The sequence below is a fragment of the Enhydra lutris genome, unplaced genomic scaffold (assembly GCF_002288905.1).
Source record: "Enhydra lutris kenyoni isolate GAN:26980312 unplaced genomic scaffold, ASM228890v2 scaffoldscaffold1, whole genome shotgun sequence".
NCBI lineage: Eukaryota > Metazoa > Chordata > Mammalia > Carnivora > Mustelidae > Enhydra > Enhydra lutris.
Genome location: NW_019154085.1, coordinates 71,150,369 through 71,177,322, shown reverse-complemented (window position 1 = coordinate 71,177,322; position 26,954 = coordinate 71,150,369). Strand labels below are relative to the sequence as shown.

The 26,954-nt window shown below is 36.2% G+C and overlaps 1 protein-coding gene across 1 annotated transcript in view; it reads left to right on the top strand.

Moving 5' to 3' along the window:
- LOC111142360 (chimerin 1) overlaps positions 1-26,954 on the top strand; it is a 154,879-nt gene that overhangs the window by 16,339 nt on the left and 111,586 nt on the right. The window contains exons 3-4 of the mRNA XM_022495390.1: positions 4,857-4,888; positions 7,613-7,726. Of these exons, the coding sequence (XP_022351098.1) occupies positions 7,623-7,726 (104 nt within the window). The 5' untranslated portion in view covers positions 4,857-4,888; positions 7,613-7,622. The remainder of the gene's footprint in view (positions 1-4,856; positions 4,889-7,612; positions 7,727-26,954) is intronic.

Here is a 26,954-nt window from a genome sequence, read left to right as displayed (position 1 = left end):
GAATGTCGTGCTTCATTGTTCTAGTGGCATTGCCTCTAGAAATATATATTCCTTAAATTTGAATTTAAATTAGAAAAATTTGATGGTGGGGGGAAACTGAACTATAGCCATGAGACAGTTTAAAAAAATAAGAATCTGAGAGCTGAATCTATAACATTGTGTGTGAGGAGGGAAAGGAATTAACATTTATAATCCTTTTATTGTTTATCCCTGCTGTTCTCAGATTTCCTTTGCAGAGCAAGAAACTTATATATTAAACAAGCTCTTCTTGTTTTTGTAGAAAATAAGATACGAAATAAGACTTCTTTAATTGAAAGAGTGTGATTGGTGAATTTGATTAAGTTGTTTTATGTATGAAGAAAATAATTTATAACACTATGTTAAAAATAACAAAAGAAAAATATTTCATTAGTTACAAAACTACAGTAAATGTTAACAAATTCCATTGATATTTAAAGTATTATAAAATGGTATCTACTACTTATTAAATTCCTGTGTTTACTGTGCACTTAATGTAATATTCAGTAATGATTGACTTAGTTCTTTCTCTGCTGGCATGACCTACATTGTAGCAACCAAACTACAGCACCTCTTATTTCTAGTTGGAATCTGTATTATTCCCCTCATTTTCCATTTTTCCTACCCATGATATGGTATCATGGAAAAAATGTTAACTATTAAACACAGAAAATTAGAGAAAGCTAAAGCATATAATTCAACATAAGTACTAATTTAAAATCCCTTCTTGCTTAGTCACATTGACTTTAGCCAGTTTTAGTCTGTTTTGTTTTAAACTTTATTTTTATTTTTTGAAACTTAGAAACAAGCACATATATGTTTATATAAGCACAAATATATTTTTATTATTCCACGTAACATTTAAATTCCCAGGTGGATGTATTTGCAAGTAAATTAATTGGAATCATTAATAATCATTGTTTATATTACTAACCCTTTTTTATTTGATTATATGTTAAAGTAATGCTGTCCTAGGAGTTTGAAAATCTATTGCAGATCACTACTTAAGTAATGATATCTGACACATCAGCAAAAATCTAAATGCTATTGTGGGGAAGGAAAAACTTCTTTATCCTCTTAGGTTCAGGGTCTGGGGCCTGCAAATTGAACTGACCAAAGAGAGATTAACAATAGAAAAGGTCTATTTCATATGCACACAGGGGAGGAGGGGCCCACAGCAGATAAATGAAAACCTCAAAGAGGCAGTTTCATCCAGTGGCTTACATACCACTTTAACAAAGACTAATAAAGTGTGCTGAAGAGCCCAGACAGAACAAAAGGGGTGTGTGTGGGCCTCAGAAGGGTTAGGGTGAGTTGTGGAAAGGTGATTAGGAACTGTTCAGTAAGTAAGGGGTTTGGTAAGGTGTATTATGCAGGCTCCAGCCATCTCAGTTGATAAGAATTGTCCTTGGAGTCATTGTGTTCTTCTCTCTCTGTTATGGGAGGGGACACCTTTACAAAGGGAAAAATTATGCCTGCTTTGAGCTGAAAGAGGGAGTCCTCATTGTTCCTTCTGTGTTTGGGGTTTCTTAATCTCATTCAGATCAAAATAATCCTTATGCTGAAGTAGCATATTCTGATCTCCTTCACTATCTAGGTAAAAGAGAAAAAAAAGAGTTAGTTTAAACTTGTTTTATTTCAGGATGCCTGGGTCGCTTGGTTGGTTAAGCGTCTGCCTTCGGCTCAAGTCATGATCCCAAAGTCCTTGGGTGGAGCCCCAAGTCAGGCTCCCTACTGCTTCTCTCTCTCTCCCTCCTCTTGCTTGTGTTCCCTCTCTCACTGTGTCTCTCTCTGTCAAATAAATAAAAGCCTTAAAAAATTTTTAAAAATTGTTTTATTTTATATTCCCATTATAGTAAAGCAGAAAAGAGGCAATTGATTTGTCAGTTTATCAGTTTATCTTGGACTTAATTGATTATTATAACAGTACTGTATTAAGCATCCAATGTTTACCTAATTTCCTTTAATTCAAAGTTCTTTTGGGTAAAACAAAATAATTACTCAGCAGTGTAAGACCTAATCAGTTATGTTATGAAGATGACTACTTAGGCAATTGGTGGAAGTGTGTTACGCATCTAATGCGGGACTTTCGCCTAATCAGTATTGTCCTGGGTTGTAACACTGTTGGACTGCTGCACCATTTAAGGCCACCAGGATCCCAGCCACACCACTTCTTTGTACTGGTCTAGAATTGTCATAATTGAGTAGAGTGTATTTAAGAACTTTCCTTTTGCTTCATTCCCATAGGCTTGATAAAGTGCTTTTTACCTTCAGCCACCTGCAAAGATCTTATGATTTGAGGGACCCCATTGAGGGGAATATATCCTAATGTGTTTGAGACTCTAATATTAAATTACACAAAAGTTAATCTCAATTTCTGTTTTTTTTTTTTTAAGGTAATATCAGCTATATCAGCAATGCATTAATGCATTCTTTATTTAAAAAATTCTATTACACATAATACTGAAGTCTCTCTTTTGCCTTCCCAATGGGCCCATTAGTGCAGTTCTCCCCAACCTTCCTGGAAGGAAACCATTTGAATTTGCTGTATATTTTTCCAGATATCGCTCTAGTCTATAAATGTATATTAAAGTATTAGTGTATATGGGTTTTTCCTGATTGGTGTCATACTGTATAATTATTCCATAACTTAACGTTTGTATTCAGTGGTTTGTTTTGGTGATTTCTTCATGTTAGTCCCTGTAGATCTACATCATTCCTCCAAACTGCATTTACTGTAATTCAGCTTACTTAGTCCCCTATTGGTATATATTGGCGTAAATATACTTATTGTCATTTAAAAATTTTTATTAATTTAAAATATTTTAAAATCTGTTGTAATTTAATTTTTAATTTTTAAATTATTGATGTATAATTGATCTACATTGTTATATTAGTTCAGGTATACAACATATTGATTCAACAAGTCTATAGGTTACTCAGTGCTTACCACCACAGGTGTAGTCACCATCTGTCACTGTACAATGTTATTGCTGCATTATTGACTATATTCTCTATACTGTATTTTTTATCTCTGTGACTTATTTTATAACTAGAATTTTGTACCTCTTAATCCCCTTTATCTGCTTCACACATCCCCTCCCTCTTCCTCCCTGGCAACCAGGAATTTGTTCTCTGTATTTTAATAGTCTGTTCCTTTTGTTTTTTAGATCCCACTTACAAGTGAAATCATACAGTATTTGTCTTTCTCTATCCAGTTTATTTCACGTTGCCTAATATCTCCAGGTAGTTGCAAATGTCAAGGTCTCATTCATTTTTATGGCTGAGTAGTAGTCCAGTGTGTGTGTGTGTGTGTGTGTGTGTGTGTGTGTGTGTGCGCGCACGCGCGCATGCGCGCGCAAACGTCTTTATCCTCATTATCTTAATCCTTTATCCTTATCTTCTTTATCCATTCATCAATCAATGGACATGTGGACTCCCTCTATAATTTGGCTATTATAAATATAACACTGCAATAAACATAGGGTTGCAAATATCTTTTCGAATTAGTGTTTTTCATTTTCTTTGGGTAAATACCTGGTAGGGAATTACTGGATTTTATGGTATTTCTATTTTTAATTTTTTTTTAAAGTAAATTCTACACCCAACATGGGGCTTGAACTCACAACCCCAACCAAGATCAAGAGTCTTGTGCTTTACTGACTGGGCCAGCCAGGTACCCCTCTGTTTTTAATTTTTTGAGGACCCTCCATACTGTTTCCCACAGTGGCTGCACCACTTTGCATTCCTACCAACAGTGCATGAGGGCTCCTTTTTCTCCACATCTTCGCCAAAACTTGTTGTTTCTTGTGTTTTTTAGTCTAGCCATTCTGACAGGTATAAGGTGATAAATCTTATTGTGGTTCTGATTTGCATTTCCCTGAAAATTAGTGATGTCAAGCATCTTTTTGTGTGTCTGTTTGCCATCTGCATGTCTTCTTGAAAAATGTCTATTCATGTCATTCAGAACACTACTAAAATGTCACTTTCTCACAGAGGCCTTTCCTGACCACCCAGCTTAAATACCTCATTAGCCCATCCTTTTACATTACCCATTCTTATTTTTATTATAGCACTTATTACTATCTGTTTTCCCAATTTTTTCCTTGAAACTTCTTGTCTGTTTCTAAGTTTCGAAAGAGTAATGATAGTTTTTGTCTTATTACAGCAATATGTCCCCTTCTACGAAGGACAGTGCATATCACACTGTTGGCATTCAGTAAATATTTCTTAAATGAATGAGCTAAATACTCTCTTTCAGTCTACCACAGTACAGATTCCTTAGACTCTTTCCTGCAGGGCCTTTCTTTAGCCACAGCCAGTACACCTGCAGTGGAATGCATGGAATGCAGGGAGGAGAGGGATAAACTCTGATGAGGGAAGAGCTGATGGGAGAGGAAAAGGGCAAGATTAAACTGAGGTATGAATGGGATGGGAAATGTGGAGTAACAGGAAGGAAGCGGAAGGGTGAGAAAGCCTCAATCTGTTCTGACACAATTGTGGTACTAGGAGATTGATGTTTTACTTTACTTTTTGGATTAAGTGATGTAAATATTTTATCAGATTCATAAAATCCTAGAAATGAAAGATCAAATTTAATCCAACTCTTTTACATACACAGCCCTTTTTAGATAAGAAATAGATGTGAGAGATGAAGTGACAAGTTCGAATGGCACAATTAACCTGCTGATAGAATTGGGACTCCAGACTCTGATTTTTTGAATTTTATTCTAATTCTTTATCTCAAAATACGCCTTAATTTGCCACATATACAAAATGTTGAGTTAGGTTCTGAACATTTGCATTTTCACAAATATCTTTTTTTTCTTCCCAAATAGGTAGAAAACAGACCAAAGTATTACGGAAGAGAGTAAGTATGGATTACAACAGAACATTTTATAGATTGGAATATGTAAGAGAGACAGGTAAATGGATGCATTGCTAAAAATACAAGCAAGATGAAAGAGATATTCAGGTTTGAGTGAGTTAAATTATTTTTCTGTTTACAAATATAGTTATTCTGGGGCACCTGGGTGGTTCAGTGGGTTAAAGCCTCTGACTTCGGCTCAGGTCATGATTCCAGGGTCCTGGAATCGAGCCCCTCATTAGGCTCTCTGCTCAGCAGGGAGCCTGCTTCCCTCCCTCTCTGCCTGCCTCTCTGCCTACTTGTGATCTCTGTCTGTGAAATAAATAAATTAAATCTTAAAAAAAAAAAGTTATTCTATTGGTGAAAATATGTAAAATAAAGACAAGTAGAGAGAAGAAAATAGCATGGAAAAATGTATATATGGAATGATGTTAAAAGAAAGATGCAAATCATATGAATAAATAATCCTAGACATGTATGAGAAAAATGTATGTATTTGTGTGTATATGTATATACTAAGCATATCATACATAAGCTTACCTGTATGTACATAGGTACATACAGCAGGGTAGGGGTGGTTCATTGTATTTTTACACTTTTTTTTATTTTCCAGATTTTTTTTTTTTAAAGATTTTATTTATTTATTTGTCAGAGAGAGAGAGAGCATGAGCACAGGCAGACAGAGTGGCAGGCAGAGGCAGAGGGAGAAGCAGGCTCCCCACTGAGCAAGGAGCCCGATGCGGGACTCGATCCCAGGACGCTGGGATCATGACCTGAGCCGAAGGCAGCCGCTCAACCAACTGAGCCACCCAGGTGTCCCAATTTTCCAGATTTTCTATAAGTAAATTTATGCTATGCAGCAATAGCTAGTATTAACAATCTGAAATACTACCTTTTGAAAATCTATTTTCCTAATGGTTTTACAAAATTGAGATATTACAATTTTATAGACTGAATTTTTCAACTTGATAATGAACATTTTTCTATTTTATGAAGATTGTTATAAAAATTTTTTAAATGCTTAATTTTTCTGATTATTAAAAGAAAGAAATAAAGCCCTTTGGAAAAAAGAATAAAAATCACCTATAATCCCATCATTCCTTGAATAAAATCATTTTTTTTCAAGACTTAGGATCATATCAGGTACACAATAACATATATAGCAAGTATTTTAAATTTTTAAAAATTCTCTTCAAGTTTCCAAGACTTTTGTGACTAGAACATGGACACTTAAGAGTTGGCAGGGAGCCACTGATGTTTCTTACGGTTGTACCATAATTTAGTCACTTTGCTGCTTTTGGCATTTAGTTTGCTTCTAAACTGTATTATTAAAAATAATACCATCAGAGACATCTTGGTGCATAAAGCTTTTTAACTGGGATAGAAATTTTGGTTCAAATGGTATGAACAGATTTACAGTGCTTTAAATATCCTTGTCAAGTTCTGTTCCAAAGGTTATATCCTTGAATGTGATTTTCTTCTAAATTAGTAGAGTTTTTAAAAATAAATAAATATTAAATTTTACTAACTTTACTAACTGATGTCATGTAAACTTAAAACAGTATGCCAAAATGCTAATCTAATGGAACGCATTACTGCCAGTGGTAGGTTACTGTCTTCTTGCGTCCGGCAGAGTCTGATGGATCTGGTTCCGAACTCATTATTGAGAAATATATGGAGATAAGAAATTCCCAGAGTCCATTTTGAACCTAGATGCTCTGATTGTCATGATTTGGACATACATACCATGAACTGTTTTAAGACTTACATTGAAAAAGACTGAACCATCCTCATGAGGAAACACTCCAAAAACTTGCTACTTGCTCCCTAGTAAAGTCCTTAAATTATTATGTTGCCACTTTGGGGCCTTTTAAATTTATCATTCCGAAATCAAGTGACTGCTGTTTTTTACACAGTAAAAACCATAAAGTTTTCCTCGAGTTGTCCCTCAGTTCAGTTATCCTTGAATTACTGAAAGAACATAATGTATGTTTAAGTTCGTTGTAAATCACCATACAGATATAAGGTGGTTTTCTCTTTTTAATAGTAATCATCAGTCACCACTGACATTTTTTTTTCTTTTTCAGTGTTTCATGTCAAAATGCTATAGATGAATCTGCTGTCTGTGTAAAGAATGTGTTATGTTTTTTTCTTCTTCTTCCCTTTTTCCTGTTAATGAAAAATAGAGTTTAGCAGGGAGTGAAAGCAAGTTATTACTGTTGTTTGCTTTTGGCTTGAATATCCAGTGATGCAGATTATGCACATTATTGGGCAATCATGCCAATTAAGGGCAACCCAGGGTCCTGGAAAATTGCCAGCTTAGACTGTGAGCCAGAATTCTGGAGCAGTGCCACTAGTTTGAAGGAAGGAAAGGGGACACATTGCTGTATATTTTTTAGTACGTCCATATGGTCAGACAGCTACATAAGAAGGGAATTGTCCTCTTGAGAGAGGTGGTTGATCTTCCCTTAGATGGATGTGAATTTTGATTTCACAATTGTTAAATGGATTGGGAAGCTACTTCGGTGCGGTTCTCGTTACCACAGAGAAGCTGGCCAGGGGCCAGGCCCAGAGAAACACAGGCAGAGTTAAACCCAACTGCTCCCCTTCGATTATATGGCAGTACTTTGTCTAGAAAACAACAGGAGAGGATAGAGGGTTTTGTTTTATCTTGCTTTACTGAAAAAGGTGGAAAGCATTCAGTTTCTGAATTGACTTTTTTCTTAGGTTTCATGGCATGATCTCCCGAGAAGAAGCAGACCAGCTCTTGAGTGTGGCTGAGGGGAGTTACCTGATTCGTGAAAGCCAGCGTCAGCCAGGAACCTACACTTTGGCTTTAAGGTTGGTCATGGACCTGTAATTAGAACTGTGCTTCATTTAAAACCCTCTTAATGGAGGGCTTTAAATTTTAAAAGCATCCAGCATGTAATTGAATTGGTTCTTGTTTTCTTGGGACCTAATTACCATTTTAATAGCTTTGAGACCCTTAAAAATTCCTCATGAATGGTAGCACTCAGTAATTAAGAATTGAAAAACTTTTAAAGCATTTTTATTGTAGCTGCTTTCTTCTATTTCATCTTACCCGTTCTCTCCCATCTGTCCTGCTGTGTTAGCTCCCATCTATTTCTTGAATAAGGAAAGAAACTAAGAGAAAAGATCTTTGTAACTCATAAGATTAAAGCCAATATCATTTTTCTTAGGTTGGCTTTTGATGGAAGCAGCTTTTCCTGGGAGCTCTTGGCTCTTCCCTGTCAACTGAACTTTGCCTAGTATTTTGGCTGTTGTTAGCTTCTAGTACAGTGCCCAGAAAACAAATATTTCCATTAGCCCTGCAATAATAACAGAGCAGTAATACAACAGCATGCTTATCCATTGGGCTTCCTTCATGCCAAGCCCTGACTTTATTTAATCTCAGCAACTTGAGGATGGATGTACTCTTACTATCTCTGCTTAACAGAGAGGGAAACTGAGGACCTAGAGGTTGAGTAACTTGGCCAAGGTTATACATTTAGTAATTCGTGTAGCTGATATTTGAATGCAGATAGTCTGGCTTCAGAGTCTGTGTTCTTAGTCACTCTCCATTGCTCCCTCTCCAAAGGCTTGAGATAATTATCCATTGTCTTTGTGTATTTATTCATCTTTGGAAAAGACTTAAGTGTGGAAACTCCCTAAGATAGAGGCCAAAGGTGTGGCAATTTCTTTTGGTAGCCACAGTGAGAGAACAGAAAGATGATGTTGTTGCTCTAATATGACCAGGTCAAACCCCTTCTCCAGTCACCTATGCCTATTTGGGTGAGCAGGGACTGCTCTTAGTCCTATCCACAAGACTTAATCTTCTTGACAAAAAGAATGATATAATCCAGTACTGTTTTCTACTGAATTCTGAATCAGTCGTGTACTTGGAGAATAAAGCTTGTTGCAGGCGTGGAAATTTGCTTTTTATGGCAAATTAAAAAGTGTAATTCCCCCTTCAGTTATTTGATTATATTGTTTTTCAGGTTTAAATTATGGTATATAGGGAAAAAAATCTGGGCTGGGAATTCAGATACTCATTTTACCACCAAATAAACTAAAGACACATTTGGTGTAAATCACAGAATTCCCTCAAGTCAGTTTTTTCCTCTTTTTATGCCAAACATTTTGTAATTTTAGGATTCTGCAACACCCCATTTCCAAATAGTCTGGTCTTCTCTGTGTCTGGGGTAAACAAGTGTACATGTGAAGACTTACGGGCCAGAATACCGAAGAAGGAAGTGGGGTGAGGGAGAGACAGATATCTGCACAACACTCTCTTCCTTTCCCCTTTATTACCTTCTGCCCTAAATCCCTCCGAGATCACACAGTAAGTTACAAAACTGAATTTGAGCTCAGTGTCACCTCGTTGCAAGGTTCAGGTACTCCATCATACCATAATGCCACTCATCTTCTAGTGTGGCTGTCACTCACTTTTCACTGAGTGACATCAGGAAACACCTTAGGGCCAAGGGTTTAGTGTGGAGAGAAGTAGGACCCAGAGCTCCCAAGCTCTTCCTTCTTCCCACCTGCAGGGACAGTAGGGATACAGTGACCATATTCCTACACTGTAATTTTATAATTACTTCCCATCCACTTCAGTACAGGAAATCTGACAATAGAAATTCGAGAATAGATGAACATGAGATTGATGGGAATGTTTTTAATTCATATATCTGGAGGAAACATGCAGTCCTCCTTTTGTTATTGAAAATGATCATAAAATTTTACAGGGAAAAGAAGTAGTAATGAGTAACGGGCTGTAGTAGGAGTAGGGGATTTGTGAATATACACTGTGAGGAATTTATATGCTGAAATATGATCTTCCTTGTTTTGAACTAGGTGTGTGGCAGGGAAGTGTCAAGGAGAAAATAAAAAGAAGTTGTATTGATGTATCTGATATTCCCCATTTCAACTGAAAATTCTCCTAATTCATATCAGTTTGTTTGGTTTTAAACATAATGCCTGACCCGTTTGGGGGAGCCAGTTTCATAATTTTTGGCTGTCAATGTTCATTATGCGTTTACTCTGATAACCACAGGCCCTATAGTTAAAAACAACAAGTCCCTGAAGTCAGCTTGCTCCATTGGCACCTCAGCCTCCTGATGTCCAAGACTGAACTCATCAGTTTTCCTCCCAAATATGCTGTAACATCTATATTCCCTTATTAGCTGATGACACTATCATGTAGTCAGTCCACATGACTGAAACCAAGACCTCACTCTTCTTTTTCCTCTTAGTTCTATTTTAAGGTGTTTGTAGGCCCTGGCACTGCCGCATTTAGAGGCCTTCACCTCGCATCGTATCAGACATTGCATCCCATAGCAAATACTTTTTTCATGTTAATTTTTAAAAAAAACATAAGTTGCTTTTGAGCATGGGAGGTCGTCTGTAGTTAACATCTTAGTTTTCTCTTGAGCACCATCTTCTCCCATACCCGACCTCAGCCTGAATTTCAGGCCGGGTTTTTCTGGCTTTGCCTTTGCTCATAATGACTCCTCGGTTCAAGAAAAATGATTGTTGCTTAAAGTTTTTTATACAGTAAAAGTCTATGGACACGCATCCACATGGTTGGAATGTGTAGTTGAAGATAAAATGCTAGCCCAAGCACTAGATTATACCTCAGGAAGCATGAAGTAGTTCAGTGACTTTGGGATTTTCTGTGTATTGATATTGACAACATTTGGATTAGTTGTAGTTTAATGATATATTGTAACTATCAGTTATAAAAAAGAACACTAAGATAATCTAAGGAGTTTGGTTTTGAAAACATTTTTTATGATTTTCATAGTTTAGAGCTAATTCTTTAAAAATATCTTATCATTCTCACTAGAAGAAAAAAATTAGGTTCAGTGTCATATAGAATGACAAATGAAAGGGTAGGACTAGTGCATGTTATATATTGTCATATAAAACATATACTTTTTATTAAATGTTAAGAACATACAAAGGAATACCTACAAGAAATATAAAAATTATATTTATATTATAGTTATTTAAAAATTATTAAATAACATGTTACTATAACTCTTATGTGCCCAACCTGTATTTTAAGAAACAGCTATTGCCTTTGGAATCTCATTTGTACTGTATATACCTGCCCCAATCCTTCCTTCTTCCTCCTGTCCCTCACACTGGCTAACCTATCCTGATTATCATTCTCTCACTTTTCTTTACTAGCTTATAACGTATGTTTGTATCCCTACGTAATGCATTGTTTTGATTTGTTCATTTTTGAGCTTTAAATAAATAGGACATGTAGAATGTATTCTTCAGTTTTTTTTCATTCCACATTATATTCCTGAGATTTTTTTCTTTATTTTAGAACATGGCTATAATTCATTTATTTACAGTGTTATATTATCCACTAAATAAATACACTATGATTTATTTATCCATCCTATTATTGATGGACATGTGGGTGGTTTTTAGTTTGGTACTGTTAAAAAGAGTCCTGCCATGTATAATAATCTTGTAAATATATACTGGTATATATTATGATTTTCTCTAGAATATTTACTTAGATGTAAAGTTGCTGCTTTTGCTTTATTAGATAATGAGTAATTTTTTCCAAAGTAGTTGCACAGTTTATTCCACAACACTGTATAAGAATTCCTATTGTTTTCACTTAATACTGTCAGATATTATGGCAGGCTGATGGTGTCTGCTGATTAATTTGAATGTCTCTGATTCCAAGTGAGGTTGAGCATCTTCTGTGTTTATTTGCTATTCACATTTTTTCTTCTGTGAAATTTGCATTCAGATCCCTTACCCTGGTATTTTCTTGTTGATTTATAAAAATCATTTATTCTGGCTACTCATCATTTGGTTATATATATAGCAAATTGTCTCCTTCAAGTTTGTGACTTGTCCTTTATTTCTGTTTATGGTGTTTCAAGTTTTAATTTCAGCTAAAAATATAGAATCCATTTACATTTAATATAATTACTGATATATTTGATTTAAATACTATCTTATTTTCTCTCTCTCATGTATCTTATGTAACTCTCCTGTTCTATGCTTCTTTTTCGACTTATTTTACAAGTCAGTTTTTTTTTTTTTAAAGATTTTATTTATTTATTTGACTGAGAAAGAGACAATGAGAGCAGGAACACGAGCAGGAGAAGTGGGAGAGGGTAAGCAGGCTTCCTGCCAAACATGGAGCCCGATGGGGGGCTTGATCCCACGACCCTGGGATCATGACCCAAGCTGAAGACAGATGCTTACCGACTGAGCCACCCAGGCACCCCTACAAGTCAATTTTTTATTGCATTTTTTTCCTCCCGCTTAACCTGAGTTATACATTCTTCTACTCTTCTTTTAATGGTTAAATTAGAGGTTAAAACATATGGCCTTGGCTCATTTATATTTAATATAAATGATTGTTTCTATCATTTTCCTAATAATGCTAGAATCTTAGAATACTCTAATTTCCATTTCCCTCCCTCCTACCTTTTATCTTGTTATTTTGAGATGTTTTATTTCCATATACCATAAACCACAATACCTAATTGTTATTGTTTAAACAGAAAAGTCAGTATTTGTCTCTGTTTACTCCTATATTAACCCTTTCATTGTTCTTCATTTTTTCCTGTAATTTTGCATTTTCTTGGAATTATCTTCCCTTAGCTTGAAAAACTCCATTAGTATTTCTCTAACTACAGGTTTATTCAGAATAAATTATTTTCTTTCTTTTCTAAATTTTTTTCCCTCTGGACTAACTTTCCGACTTTTATCTCTCTGAACTTTAGTTTGGACATTTTCTATTGACAAATCTTTCCATTCACTAGTCTTGTATTCTGCTGTTTTTGACCTGCTGTTAAACCAATCCACTGAGTTCCTAGTTTCATATTTTGTGTTACTTAGGTACAGAATTTTCTTCCTCTCTTTCTTTTTTTTCGATTCTAATTCTCTGATGAAATTCTCCATCTTTTCCTGTATTTTCTTGAATAATGACCTATTAAAACAATTGTTCACTGTAAATATCTGATAGAGTTACATAAGTACTGCACCATGAATTCTTGGAAATAGTGGAATAAGGTGAAAAGACCAGTGAAGAGCTAATATTAGTGTTCATATGAAATGATCTTTTAGATATTTGCTATCTATTTTCTCATTGCCACTGCTATTCCTGATAAGAGTCTAACCAGTTTCTGCATGTAAGTTTAATCACAACACATTCAAAACTAGTTTTTTCACTATGTTTATCTGAAATTATCATGAAATTGATATGAATGCAAAAAAGACCTTTACTGTCTGAACAAATGTGTAAATAACATTCTGATCTTCAAGAACTGTTTACTTTTTCTGTCTTTAGTGTGCTAATAGGTGGAATCATAGCTCAACTCTAGGATTTCACTATTATTTTCCTAAGCCATTCATTAATGTGGGGCATACTTGCTTGGATTCCATCCAAGAATTTCCTTGGAAATATTAAAACACCTCTTTATATTGATGTTGCACATTTAATATGGTGTCAGGACTAAAGTTATACATTACTTTGATGTATTGTGCTCTTTGATAACACTGGTTCCCTTTGATATAAAGATATCCCTTTTTCTCAGTGGCCTGATTTGCTAAATTTGTTCATTTTTACTGAAAAGAAAAATGTAAGTATGCATTTTACTAAAACTGGAAAAGAAAGCTGAAAGAAGAAACATTTTTTTAAAGATTTATTTATTTATTTGAGAGGGAGAGAGCGCGCGCAAGCACATGAGCAAGCAGAGGGAGGGGCAGAGGGAGAATCCCAAGCAGACTCCTTGCTGAGTATGGAGCCCGATGCGGGGCTCAATCTCAAAACCCTGAAATCAGGACCTGAGCTGAAACCAGGAGTCAGATGCTTAACTGACTGCACCACCCAGGTATCCCAGAAAGAAGAAACATTTACTGACCTAAACAGGAGAACTTTCAGTAAACATATAGGTTGAAAGAGAAGGTCAGAGAGAATCAGGAATTGAGATTTTAAAACATCTGTCGCAAAATCTAATTTCAATTACCTGGTCTCACTGTAGAACTTTGGAAATAGCTGTAGAAGCTTAGAGCCTGACAAACATGAGTTCGAGTTGCCTAATCTTATTATATATATTTAACCTCTTTAAGCTTTAGATTCTTATGTGTAAAGTTGGATTATAATCCCATTAGTCTGCAAAAGAGACTTTTTAAAAGTCTGTAATTAGTGGCAGCCTTTTTATTATTTATTTATTTATTTTTTAAGATTTTATTTATTTGTCAGAGAGAGAGATAGAGAGCGAGCGAGTGAGCACAGGCAGGCAGAGTGGCAGGCAGAGGGAGAAGCAGGCTTCCCGCTGAGCAAGGAGCCCAATGTGGGGCTCCATCCCAGGACTCTGGGATCATGACCCGAGCAGAAGGTAGCCGCTTAACCGACTGAGCCACCCAGGCGTCCCAGCAGCAGCCTTTCTAAAAGAATCAAATTCTCTATCAATTGAGATTCGTTCAACTGCAAGTATTATCTGATATCTAAAACAGGCAAACTCTGTTGGCTCAAACAATAAATTACTTAAGGAAATACTTAATGAGAAATTTGGAAATGCAGTAACATGGATGAGCAGTGCCCTAGTGATGTTATCAAGAACTTGTTACCTCATTTCTATTCATGGCCTCTCACAGCATCAGCTCTGGTCTAAGAGTGGCTTTTCTTGTAGTCTGGCTGCCAAGGGCCATCAGAGTTGTATGCTTCCTTCTTTATGCCTGGCCATAGAGTACAAGGGAACCTCTCCTTTCTCATGCCTCCTTCCCTTCAAGTGGACCAGGCCTCTACAGCTCTCCCTTTCCCACCCCCTGAGCCAATATCTGCAAGGAAATGCATGTACTGATTGATTGCTTGTCTAACCAGCCCATGGTTCTAGAGCTGGGAGATGGGATCAGTTTCTTCTGGAAGGTAAGGCTTGAGAGGGAATCTGGACGAACAAACAAAATCTAGTTTTCTTTTCCTGTTTTAAAGAAGGAAGCAGGTTGAGTGAGGAGAGGAAATGGATACCAGGCACGTAGTATATAACATAGTGGGTATTCATTAAAGTAGTTTCCTTGTTTGACAGTGAGGATCCATCTGTGGTATAATTATTCAAATCTTTTAGTCCTGATCAACCTCTGATTAAAGTAGTATATCCAATTTTAGCTTTGGTAAATAAGTGAGAGAATTTGGTATTAGCTCCGAAGAAAGTTGTATATGAGGCTAGAGCTTTATAAATTCTGTTTTGATGTTCTTTTGCCTATAATTTTTTTCAAAACTTGACTTAAAATATTTTCCAAACTGACTTTAATGTAATTCAATATTTTAAAGATGATTGGAAAACCTAATTATTTACCTTAAAATATTTATCCCTGGTGTGTCATAAATGTGTCCATGGCTTTTGTCGAAGTCAGGAGCTTAGTCTTCACTGTTAAATTAGGTAATTAAAATAATCTCTCAGACAACTGCCTCATCAAAAATAGTAGTGTTTTTTGAGCTTCGGTGTTTTGGCAGTACTATCAACTTGGGTCAAGAAAGAAGACATTCAATTTGGCTTTTAAAGGTAGACTAGAGGTGTGCCAGGTAGAAGAATAGAGTGTGTTGAAAAACAAGCATTTGGGGAAGAAACAGCCAAGGAAGGAAGATATAGAACAGAGTGGAACATTCAGTGCATGGCAGGCTGTTGGGGTTTGGGGATACAGGAAGTGTTGGCAGTCAGAGTGCCAGGAAAACCTGGTAATTCATCCTTAAGAATTTGGACTTTATCTGTAGGAAATGGGAGTCACTGAAAACTTTTCATAGAAGGGGGTGATGATTACATTTGTAATTTGGAAGGATCATTGTGAAAGCAGAAAAAATAATGAGTGGAAAACTTAGTGGAACCTAAGTTTTACCAGAATTATTTAGGAATTAATTTAGTAGGTGGTTTTCCTTTGGCTACTGAAAAATAACTTTTACAAGGGTTTTAGGTATCTTAATAGATTTTGAAGGGCTCATGATGAGGAGAAATGTTAACTACAGATTTGGCAATTCCAAAGACATTTCTTTTGAGTCTGACTCATTTTAGCTTCTCTAAATTGGGAGAAGAGCAAGATGACATATGTGCAAGAGTCTTGATAATCCCTAAATTCTGTGTCTGGATATTCCAGAGAATGCTTTATACCCACAGTGCTTAGCACTTTCCTGTTAGTTTTGTGCTGACCACTATAAGATAAGAATTATTTAGGAAAATTTTATTTTATGTATTTATTTTTTTAAAGATTTTATTTATTTATTTGACAGAAATCACAAGTAGGCAGAGAGAGGGAGAAGCAGGCTCCCCGCTGAGCAGAGAGCCCGATGTGGGGCTCGATCCCAGGACCCTGAGATCATGACCTGAGCCGAAGGCAGAGGCTTAACCCTCTGAGCCACCCAGGCGCTCCTAGGAAAATTTTAGATAATGGAGAACAAATGAGAATTTAAAGATTGAGAAAGCATATTGTTAATATGTTTAGATATATTTATTATATGTATTTTTAAAAATAGACCTTATTGGGGCACTGGCTGGCTCCATTCAAAGAGCATGCAACTCTTGATCTTGGGGTCATAAGTTCAAGCCCCACATTCGGGGGTAGAAATTACTTAAATAAATTTTTTTTTTAATTAAGAAAATATATCTTTTTTTAAAAATATTTTATTTATTTATTTGACAGACAAAGATCACAAGTAGGCAGAGAGGCAGGCAGAGAGAGAGGAAAGAAAGCAGGCTCCCTGCTGAGCAGAGAGCCCAATGTGGTGCTCGATCCCAGGACCCTGAGATCATGACCTGAGCCGAAGGCAGAGGCTTTTAACTCACTGAGCCACTCAGGCGCCCCAGAAAATATATCTTCTTATTCAATAAATTTTGAAATATGTATTGGTCCGTGTTAATCTGAAAAATAAAATTCATTATATAGGACAGTATGTACGGTATTATACTACTAAGATAAGATTATGTATCTATTGGGTATCTATGTAAGCAAAGAAATGTCTAAAGGAATCTTTATGAGTTGCCTGATTTTTTTTTTTTTTACAGCGCATGTGTATCATTTTTTATAATCACACACAAAAAATTCAATAGTGTGATTTTCATTTTGGGAAGAATCAAAGAAACTAATTTGCAACCTTGGGTCAAAATGGAGGGTAATAACTTCTAAAACTCTGAAGATTTAACTCTAAATGGAAAGTATCAACATTTAAATAATTGGTTAGGAGAAGGATTGGTCAGTGTTGGGGGCAATAGAAAGGGAAGTCAGAGAGGACAGTGTTCTTGAGTTCAGGGTCTGTGGAACAGGGGATTCTTGGCCAACATTGGCAGCATTATCTGTAGTAGAGAGGTGAATATGAGGAGCCCCATGAGTGTCCTGCCATTAAATATAATTTGTTGGACTTCTTTCCTACAGTAGTTCTCAGAGCCCGTGAGTATTATTTTAAAAACCATACTGCCTTTCCCAAACTCACTTGATTATGAGACCCTCTTCATGAAATTTCTCTGTGGAGCACTCATTGAGAGATATTCCATTAAATATTTGATTTACTCACTTTCTGTATTTCTGGACTCCAATCTTACCAAGCATTCTGCTTAATGGCTTTTCAAGTGAACTGTCTACAGGGAGAGAAAACTTTAACTATGTATCGGTTGAGTATAAGAGCCTTTGATATATTTCTCATTTTCAGTCAACAAATTAGAATTAAATGCTGGAAGCAGAGAAGGGGAAAGAAGGGGAAAAAAATCTACCAGATTTCTTCGGTTTGCTAAGTTCAGATATCTTCCCCACTTTTTTTCTCTTTTTCACAACCCCCCGTTTTTAAAGACTTTATTTAGTTATTTGTCTGAAAGAGTGAGTGTGCATAAGCAGGGGGAGTGCCAGGCAGAGGGAGAAGCAAGTGCCCCGCTGAGCAAGGAGCCCGATGCAAGAATTGGTCCCAGGACCCCCGATCATGACACAAGACAAAGATGCTTAAGCGACTGAGCCACACAGGCATCCCTTTCACACCCCTTTTTTGTTAAACAAGCCTAAAAGACTTCTTGCTGAAGTATTAGATAGAGAAAAGAAGTTAAGGGCTCATTGACTAACTGATTTGTTTTCTTCCTGTTTCCTGGGGTTTTAATTTTTTTCCCCTTGGACTGAAAAAGATTTCCCTCTTGTCCAGAGTATTCTGTAACTTCAACCGATAACAACCACTTAGTTTCTATATATTACAAAATTCCAACTTTCCCCCCTAACTTTATTCACAAGCTTGCCTTTTGCATGTTATTTTATCTTACTCTTAAAAAATTTTTTTAAGGGACGCCTGGGTGGCTCAGTTGGTTAAGCAGCTGCCTTCGGCTCGGGTCATGATCCCAGCATCCTGGGATCGAGTCCCACATCGGGCTCCTTGCTCAGCAGGGAGCCTGCTTCTCCCTCTGCCTCAGCCTGCCATTCTGTCTGCCTGTGCTTGCTCTCTCTCCCTCTCTCTCTCTCTCTGACAAATAAATAAATAAAATCTTTTAAAAAAAAATTTTTTTTAAGAATTATAATTAACATACGAATTCACCCATTTAAATTGTACAATTCAGTAGGTTTTGATGCAGTCACAAAGTTATGCAACATAATTTTAAAACATTTAATCACCCTAAAAGAGAAACTCCATACCCATCTGTAGTCACTTCTCTCTTATTCCCAACCCTTCCAGCCTCGGGGAACCACTGGCATGTTTTTGTCTCTATAGATTCAAACATTGGCATGTTTTTGTCTCTATTTTCAAAGACATTTCATAAAAATGGAATCATATATAATATGTGTTTTTTTGTTTTACATCTTTCCCTTAGCATGTTTTCAAGGTTCGTCTGTGTTGTCACATGTATTACTATTTTATTCCTTTTATTAAAGTCCATAATACATTGATGTATAGATATATACTTCCTTTTGTTTCCCCACTCATCAGTTCATGAACATTTGAGTTGTTCCCACTTTGGGGTTATTATGAATAACATTGCTATAAATATGCTAGTATGGATACTGCTCTGTACAAGTCTTTGTGTAGACATATGTTTTCATTTCTCTTGGGTACACACCTAGGAGTGAAATTGCTGGATCATATTGTGGCTCTAGGTTTAACATTTTGAAAAACTGCCAAATTTTTTTCCAAAGTAGTTTTACTATTTTACAGTCCCACCAGTGATGTATGAGGGGTCCAATTTCTCCAGTCCTTGCAATACTTGTTATTATGTCTTTGATTTAAACAGTAGGTGTGGGCGCCTAGGTGGCTCAGTGGGTTAAAGCCTCTGCCTTCGGCTCGGGTCATGATCCCAGGGTCCTGGGATTGAGCCCCGCACTGGGCTCTCTGCTCGGCAGGGAGTCTGCTTCCTCCTCTCTCTCTCTCTCTCTCTCTCTCTGCCTGCCTCTCTGCCTACTTGTGATCTCTGTCTGTCAAATAAATAAATAAAATCTTTTAAAAAAATGAAATAAACAGTAGGTGTGATGCCCTAGTGGGAGTAAAGTGGAACCGCACTGTGGTTTTGATGTGCACTCTTGAATGGTACTACATTTGTCGTGTTTTTATGGTCTTATATTCGCTCATATACTGTCTGTTTAAGCTTCAGTTCCATCTCAAAAGCATGCATACATTGCAATGGATTTAAAACCAAGATAGAGAAATTTAAAAAGCTGATTTCAAGATATTTTTGGTTTTTGTATTCTTAAGGCACAACATAAGGCAAATTCCACAGAGCATTGAGGATGGAGTTGAATTTCAAGTACATTTTAGAGTGTATTGACAGGAACTTTGATGCGAGAGAGGTAACTCACTCTGATTATCTGCTTTGTAAAGGGAAACTGGAATCTGACTTACGTATCTACTCTAAGGTGCAGTGGAAAGCCTACCAGGTTCTCTTAATTTAAGATCTGTTTCTTGGTAACAGATACTGCCCCAGAATGTGTTGATAACGTGCCTCCTTTCCTGTGAATGATTTGGCATACATAAATATCCTACTAATGGACTTAACAGTTTTATAAATATAGTAAGAGTTAGCATTTACTGAATATTTCCTGAGTCAGGCAGACACTGTGGTAAATACTTTATGTGCATTATCTTTAAGTATTTTCCAATACTTTTTCATATTGTGGCACCCATTGAAAATTATGATGTTCTATGGTACACTAAAGTAAATGTACTGTATTTACCTTAGTGTGGCCCAATGTGACCAGCCCAAGGACTTCAGCTGCACCATACCTTCCTGGTCTTTAAAATGGCTAGACACTTTTCATATCTTTTAACCTGCAACCTCTTTTCAGGGCATACAGGTTGGAAAACTGAGTGTGATCTATGAAATAAGCCTATGTGGTATATACTGTATTTTCTGCATTTTATAGTAAGGAATCCAAGGGTTAACTTGCTAAAGAACAAAAAACTAAGAAACAGAGAATAAAGGAGCACCTGGGTGGCTCAGTGGGTTAAGCCTCTGCCTTCGGCTCATGTCATGATCTCAGGGTCCTGGTATCGAGCCCCGCATTGGGCTCTCTGCTTGGCAGGGAGCCTGTTTCCTTCCCCCTCTCTCTCTGCCTGCCTCTGCCTACTTGTGATCTCTCTCTCTCTGTCAAATAAATAAATAAAATCTTAAAAAAAAATAGAGGATATAACTTGTTAAAAACAATATCCAAAACAACACTAAATCATGTAGCACTTCTCTAAGTTGACAAGGAGTGTGGCAGAAAAGTAAACTCTTAGCTTTTGAATTTTTTAATAAAGACTTTTATGTTAACACATTATCATTTTTATAAAGCCTACCAACCCTCTCTAAAGACTTTTAGGATAAGACTTACTCTAACTAATCCTTAAGGGTTAACTTTTCACCCCTGTCCCCCCAAAAAGAGAAAAGCAAAATCAAGTATGTATAAGTTTAATTATTTAAACTAAAATTTCATGATAAAATCATTTGGTGATCATTTGTACTTACAAAAATAATTTTGTAGTCAGCTTGGATAAAGAAAAACAATAGTCATCTATAAAAATAATTGCATATCTGCATTTATGTAATTTACTACATCTATTACAATTATGAAATCAACATGTGGATGTGGTTAAATTTTTTTTTCCAAATAATGTCAAATAACCTTTCTTTTCTACCACATGCTTCTTCTAGTTCCACTTCTTAGAAACAATGTCATTCGCAATTAGGTGTCTATCTGTTCAGAAATTCGTTGTGCATAAAATATATGTATTTTTTATGGCATGTTTGCATTTTATTTTGTGGCACATTATATATGCATATATTTTTATATAAAAGAAAAAATATTTTATATTAAGTGATCACTATTAGAGAGCGGCTAACCATAGCAGTAAAGATAATCTTTAGTCTTTTTTTTTTTTTTTTAAGATTTTATTTATTTATTTGACAGACAGAGATCATAAGCAGGCAGAGAGAGAGGAAGGGAAGAAGGCTCCCTGCCGAGCAGAGAGCCTGATCCGGGGCTCGATCCCAGAATCCTGGGATTATGACCTGAGCCAAAGGCAGAGGCTTTAACCCACTGAGCCACCCAGGTGCCCCGATAATCTTTAGTCTTTATGGAGGCTTGCCCTATTGTCTCTCTGGCTAAATAGTTGCATAATAAACAATTAATGCCTGACAAAAGCCATCCATACATTGTTTATTTCATTTTAAATGATGGTTGGTAGTTTAAGAACATGTTGAGCTAGATTCTGTGGATTTAGCTTCAGTTCCTAGGATGGGGGTTGATGATTGGTGACAGAATGGGCAAGAGGACAAAAGGGGGCTTTTCTGTATTATGTGCAGTTATGATTTAATTTATTGTGTCTTTGAGTTTGGAATGCTGGTAAGATTCTATTAAGGAAGAAATTCCTGTGAGAATATGTTTTTATCTTTACAGTGCTGAAGCTTTAGTATGAAGAAACTATTGCTCCTGTATTAAAAAAAGAATTATAAAATTCATTGAAGTAAAAAATGTAATTTGCTAATAATTGGGGGAAAAAAACCTACAGGAATTCTTAATTGAATCTCAGAGCATGAGGTTGACTCTTAAAGGTAAACTCAGCCAGAGTGTCTGGATAAAGTCAGAGAATTACAGTAGATACTGGTAAAGGGACTTTCACATTTTTAAAAGATAAAAACTGGTTGAAGGCTTTTTTCATGTATAGGAAGAAGGATCAAAAAGAACCGGGGAAAGATTATGGTGGTGGTAGGCGTTGACGTGTAATGTACTATGTGTTCTTTTGATCTGATAGCTCATGATAGGTTTAGTTGGTTACCATGGTTTCATTTCATTTCCTGCAAACCTTGTGCTGTTTGGAATAAGTGGAAAATAATGTTCTGCAGAATAATTTTTCAAAAATGTTTTTCGGCTTCTCTTAGTTAAGATTATGGTGACTTTTTGGGAAGTTTTATGGATGTAAGGGTAGGTGAGGACTCACATGACAACAATAGAATCTAGAAGGCTTGCAGTATCGGATAATTGATATTGATAATTTGTAATACCATATTATCAGTGCCATGAACTTGTTAAAAAGACTGGTATAATAATCAAGTTTATGTGAAGTACCTTCAAGTCAAGTATGCTTTAATAAAACAAACTGTAGAAAATAATTGGTATGATACTGTAAGAAGTAGGTAGGTAGTTTAATGTAAGGCATTTCTTACTTGAAAAAAATAGATGTATTCCTAAAAATGGGCTGCAAATTGAACCAAAATGTAAATGCGAAAAAAGAGATTAATTTTTTCCTAACATGTATACAAACAGAAAACATTAAAAATGTAGAAAAGCAAATGATCTTGTAGAAAAAAAGACCTTTTAGTTTCACTACCCAGAGATCATCACATTTAAAGGTTGTAGTATATGAAATTCTAGTACTTGCCAAGGTTTCATAAATCATAAAATAATCATATAATGGTTATATGGCTTATATAACCATAAGATGGATTCATATCAGGTATACTATTTTATGGTATATTTTTTCAGTTAACTCTACATCAGGAACATTTTCCTTTTCAATAAATATGTGCTAAGTTTTCTATTTGAATTAATTCTGCATAAGATCAAGTTTCACCACCTCAATTTTTTAAAAAGTCTGATTTTCACTTATTATATTTACTTATTTAGATATGGGTCCATCATAAACTTCTGTTTTTTATTAACATGTGTCATAGAAAATAAATGTAAAATGCAGAAAAGTAGGAAAAGAAAAGTATTACCCGGGGTGCCTGGGTGGCTCAGTGGGTTAAAGCCTCTGCCTTCGGCTCAGGTCATGATCTCAGGGTCCTGGGATTGAGCCCCGCATTGGGCTCTCTGCTCTGCGAGGAGCCTGCTTCCCTCTCTCTCTGCCTGCCTCTCTGCCTACTTGTGATCTCTCTCTGTCAAATAAATAAATAAAATCTTTAAAAAAAAAAAAAAGAAAAGTATTACCCATAGTCTCACTGTCCTAAAAATAAATAGCATCTTTATCCTTTTTCAGAAGTATTTTTTGTTGTTGCTTTGTTTTTTAAAAATTGTTATGATACTCTTCTGAGTGCTGGGGGTACAAAGATGAACAACACAGTCATGGTCCCTGGCCTTATGGAGTTTATCAGGTAGTCAGACGATTCAACTTTAATGCAGTTGTCCCACACTCATATTGTTAAAACCGGAGGTGAGCTCTGTGAAGGGAAAGGGCAGGGTGCCAAGACTATTGAAAGGAGAATCTGATCCAAGTCCACGGAATCACAGTAGAAGAAGGCTCTTCTGAGAAAATAGAGTCTGAACTGAAAGTCAGAACTGAAGGCTATGTGCAAGTGAATTGAGATAAATGAGTGGGATGATGGGGAGAGAATGTCCTGGGAGAAAGAGTGTCCTACACCGTGGTTCTGTGGCTGGGGGCGGGGAGGGGTGGAGGCAGAGAGGAAGCTGGAGAGTAAAGGCATAAGTCTGCCAAGTTCGCTTCCTGTCGGCCATGTTAAGGAGTTTGCTTTTTACCCTAAGAGCCATGGGCAAGTGGACCAAGTTTTAAGTTAGGCTGTCATATCACCCTTTTTTGATTTTTTTTTTTTTTTTTTTTTTGGTTTCAGTAGGAAAAACAGTCAAAAGGGGTCACTAGTGCAGGCACATAGGCAAGTTACTTGTTATATTTTCTCTTAGTTAACTGTTGATGTCCATTGTCCTATAAATTCTTTAATGCATTATATATGCAATTGTTTATTGTATTTATTGTGCATACTTTCTCTTTTTTTGTTGGTTTTGACTTAAAAATATTTTATTTTTTCATGGTCACATTTTCAGTGAATCTTTTTCTTAATGACTTCTATTTTTCTTTAGCCAAGAGAGTACTAACTCTGCAAGAGATTTGTTAAATCTCTTTTAATTGGTTCCCTTCTAGATTTTATGATGTATCTTGTATATTTAACTTTTTTAATCTCCAGCTAATTTATTTTGATATCATGTGAAGTAAATATTTCCCAAACTATATTGTATCTATACTTTCTTTGAGATATTAATAGGCATCAAAAGTAAAGTAAAATAAATTTAGGAACTGGTGTATACCATATCCCTGTCTAGGAGATATTTTTAAGGCTCTGAGAAGTCTTAGAGTAAAGCAAAATGAACACACATATACACATACAAAACAATACTTTGTTCAACTTTTTGTAAGTATTTTCCTAATTTTTGACCACAAATAACACTTATTAACATCTCTCCGAGTATCATAAGATATTATTCTAAGTAAATTTATTTGCCAATTGTTAACCAGTGGTTGAAATTCTAAGTAGGCCTTTCTTTTCCAACTGTGGAGACTTTTTTTTTTGGTTGTTAAAGATTGATTGATTGATTTACCTGAGAGAGAGAGACCATGCAAATGGAGGGAGAGGGTGAGAGAGAATCTCTAACAGACTCCCCACTGAGGGTGGAGCCCGCCACAGGGCTCCATCCCACAACCCATGATATCACAATCTGAGCTGAAATCTTGAGTTGGATGCTTAACTGACTAAGCCACCCAGGCGCCCCTGTGGGGATTATTCTTAATATCATACTGACTATAGTCAGTATATATACCACAGGACTATAGAACTGTGGAGCTTCATAAGTTTCTCAAATTTGGATTTATTTGTCTTGTCCTTAAGTATTAGTCAGAAAGACATGATTAATCGTGTAGATCAAGCACTGGCAATTTAGGATCGAGTAGTAAATATTAAAGTTTTGGCAGGCCAGTTGAGAGTATTTTGTTATGTAGGTACTTATATAGTTATGTAAAACATAACCATTTAAAAATGTAAGATCTAATTTTAGCTTATTAGCCATTCAAAAACAGGTAGTGGCCTGGATTGGCCAGTGAGCTATATTGCTGGAACCTGTGTAGACTACTCTCTATGTAACTGCTATTACATTTGGCGAATTTTTGACCTCGTTATGCATTCTAGAGTTGCCACATATACTGGGTCATGGCCACAAGGAAAAGATATTTGTAGGACGTTAATGTTTTTACTTTCACTTTGCTTTTGTTGTTCAAATATAATTTCTATTATTTTTGTTAGTGATTTTAAAACCATTATCACTGATTTGAAAATTCATTCATACCATGACTCTAATTTGCCTTTCTAATTTGTGTACCATGTCTTTTCTGTCCTGCGGGCTTACCTTTTCAGTTACCAAAATTCTTCTGCTGCTAGGCCTCCTTTAACACTTTTTCATTCAGAAAGATCCACATTGCATATTGCCTGGGTGGCTCGACTCTTGATCTCAGCTCAGGTCTTGCCTCAGGGTCATGAGTTCAAGTACCACCCCCTCCTCAAAAATAAATAAATAAATAAATAAATAAACAAACAAACAAATAAATAAATGAAACAGTCAATCCCATTGGCTTAAAATGCACATTTAGAAAGAAATGAGAAAATGGCAGTCACACACAGTGTGAGAGCCTAGGAGGCAAAGGAGCCTGTCCTACTGGCAAGCCAAGAAGCTTAAAGCTCTAACTCCCCTGGAATTTTCTGGGAGTTGAACAAGCAAGTTCAGTCCCCAGCAAAATGAATTATTATGTGGTTGCTTTTTACTATATTACTCTAACAGACAAGAGAAAGCATATTTTGGGGTGGTAATGCTCAGGTAGCAGAAAATATTTTAAGGACTTTCTGTTTACAGGTTATTTTAGCTCTTATTTTGTTATATTTTTAGAATTCTTAGGTAAGGCCCACTAGTGGCAGCTGTTGGAAGAAAGTTGTTCATAGTATTACTTTAAAAAAAAAAATTTGTATTATGCTCAGGAAAACATGATCTCAAATGAGAGAAACCCCAAGTAACAGAAACAAACGTAGACTGTTCTGTGCGTTGGGGAATGAGTGAGACTTGGGATCAGGTTTGAGTGTTAAGTAACTGAATAAGAGGTGACAGTTCCTTACACAAAATAGATGGTTCTTTTTCTCCCACATTCAAGAAATCTGGAGGCATTTCAAGGTTGGTGTGGCCCTTTTGAACAAGGTGAGAGAGCCAGACGAGTTCCATCCTGTTGCTTTCCTGTGTGAGGCTTCCCGGTTTATCTCATGGTGGCACCAGACTTCGCATCCACGTTCCAGCTGATAAGGCAGAAGGGGTGAAGATTCGTGCCATTTTCCCTTAATTCTCATTGGTTGCTCCTAAAAGCAAGGCCAGGTTCACACCTGAAGGTCAAAGGGCCTGTTGTAGAGGAAGATACTGGAAGACTATCAGTCTCTGATGCAGAAGTGTAAGATGAGTTTTTGGTCAGATTTTGTCTTAGAGGCAGGTTGTCCCTTTTGAAAAATAGTAAAAGCTGGGTTTTCTTTCCCTCCACACCCACAACCCTCCCCCAACCCCGCTTGCTTCATTACACCTCTCCTTTTGTTGATAGTCCCGGAAGAGAATATTTTGTGATGGGTTCAGAGGAGCCTGTTCTCCTAGGTTGCCAGAGCTATCTCATCTAGTAAGGATTCAGTTCCACTGCAGTTATGTTTGTGTATTTGTTTTTCTCATCAAGTTTTGTGTTTTTTTTTTCTTTCCAAAATAGAAGTACATAACATTTCTACATAGCCACTGGTTAGGTCAATGAAACATTTCATTGATTTTATGAACTACTGTGGGAGAGGAGAAATAT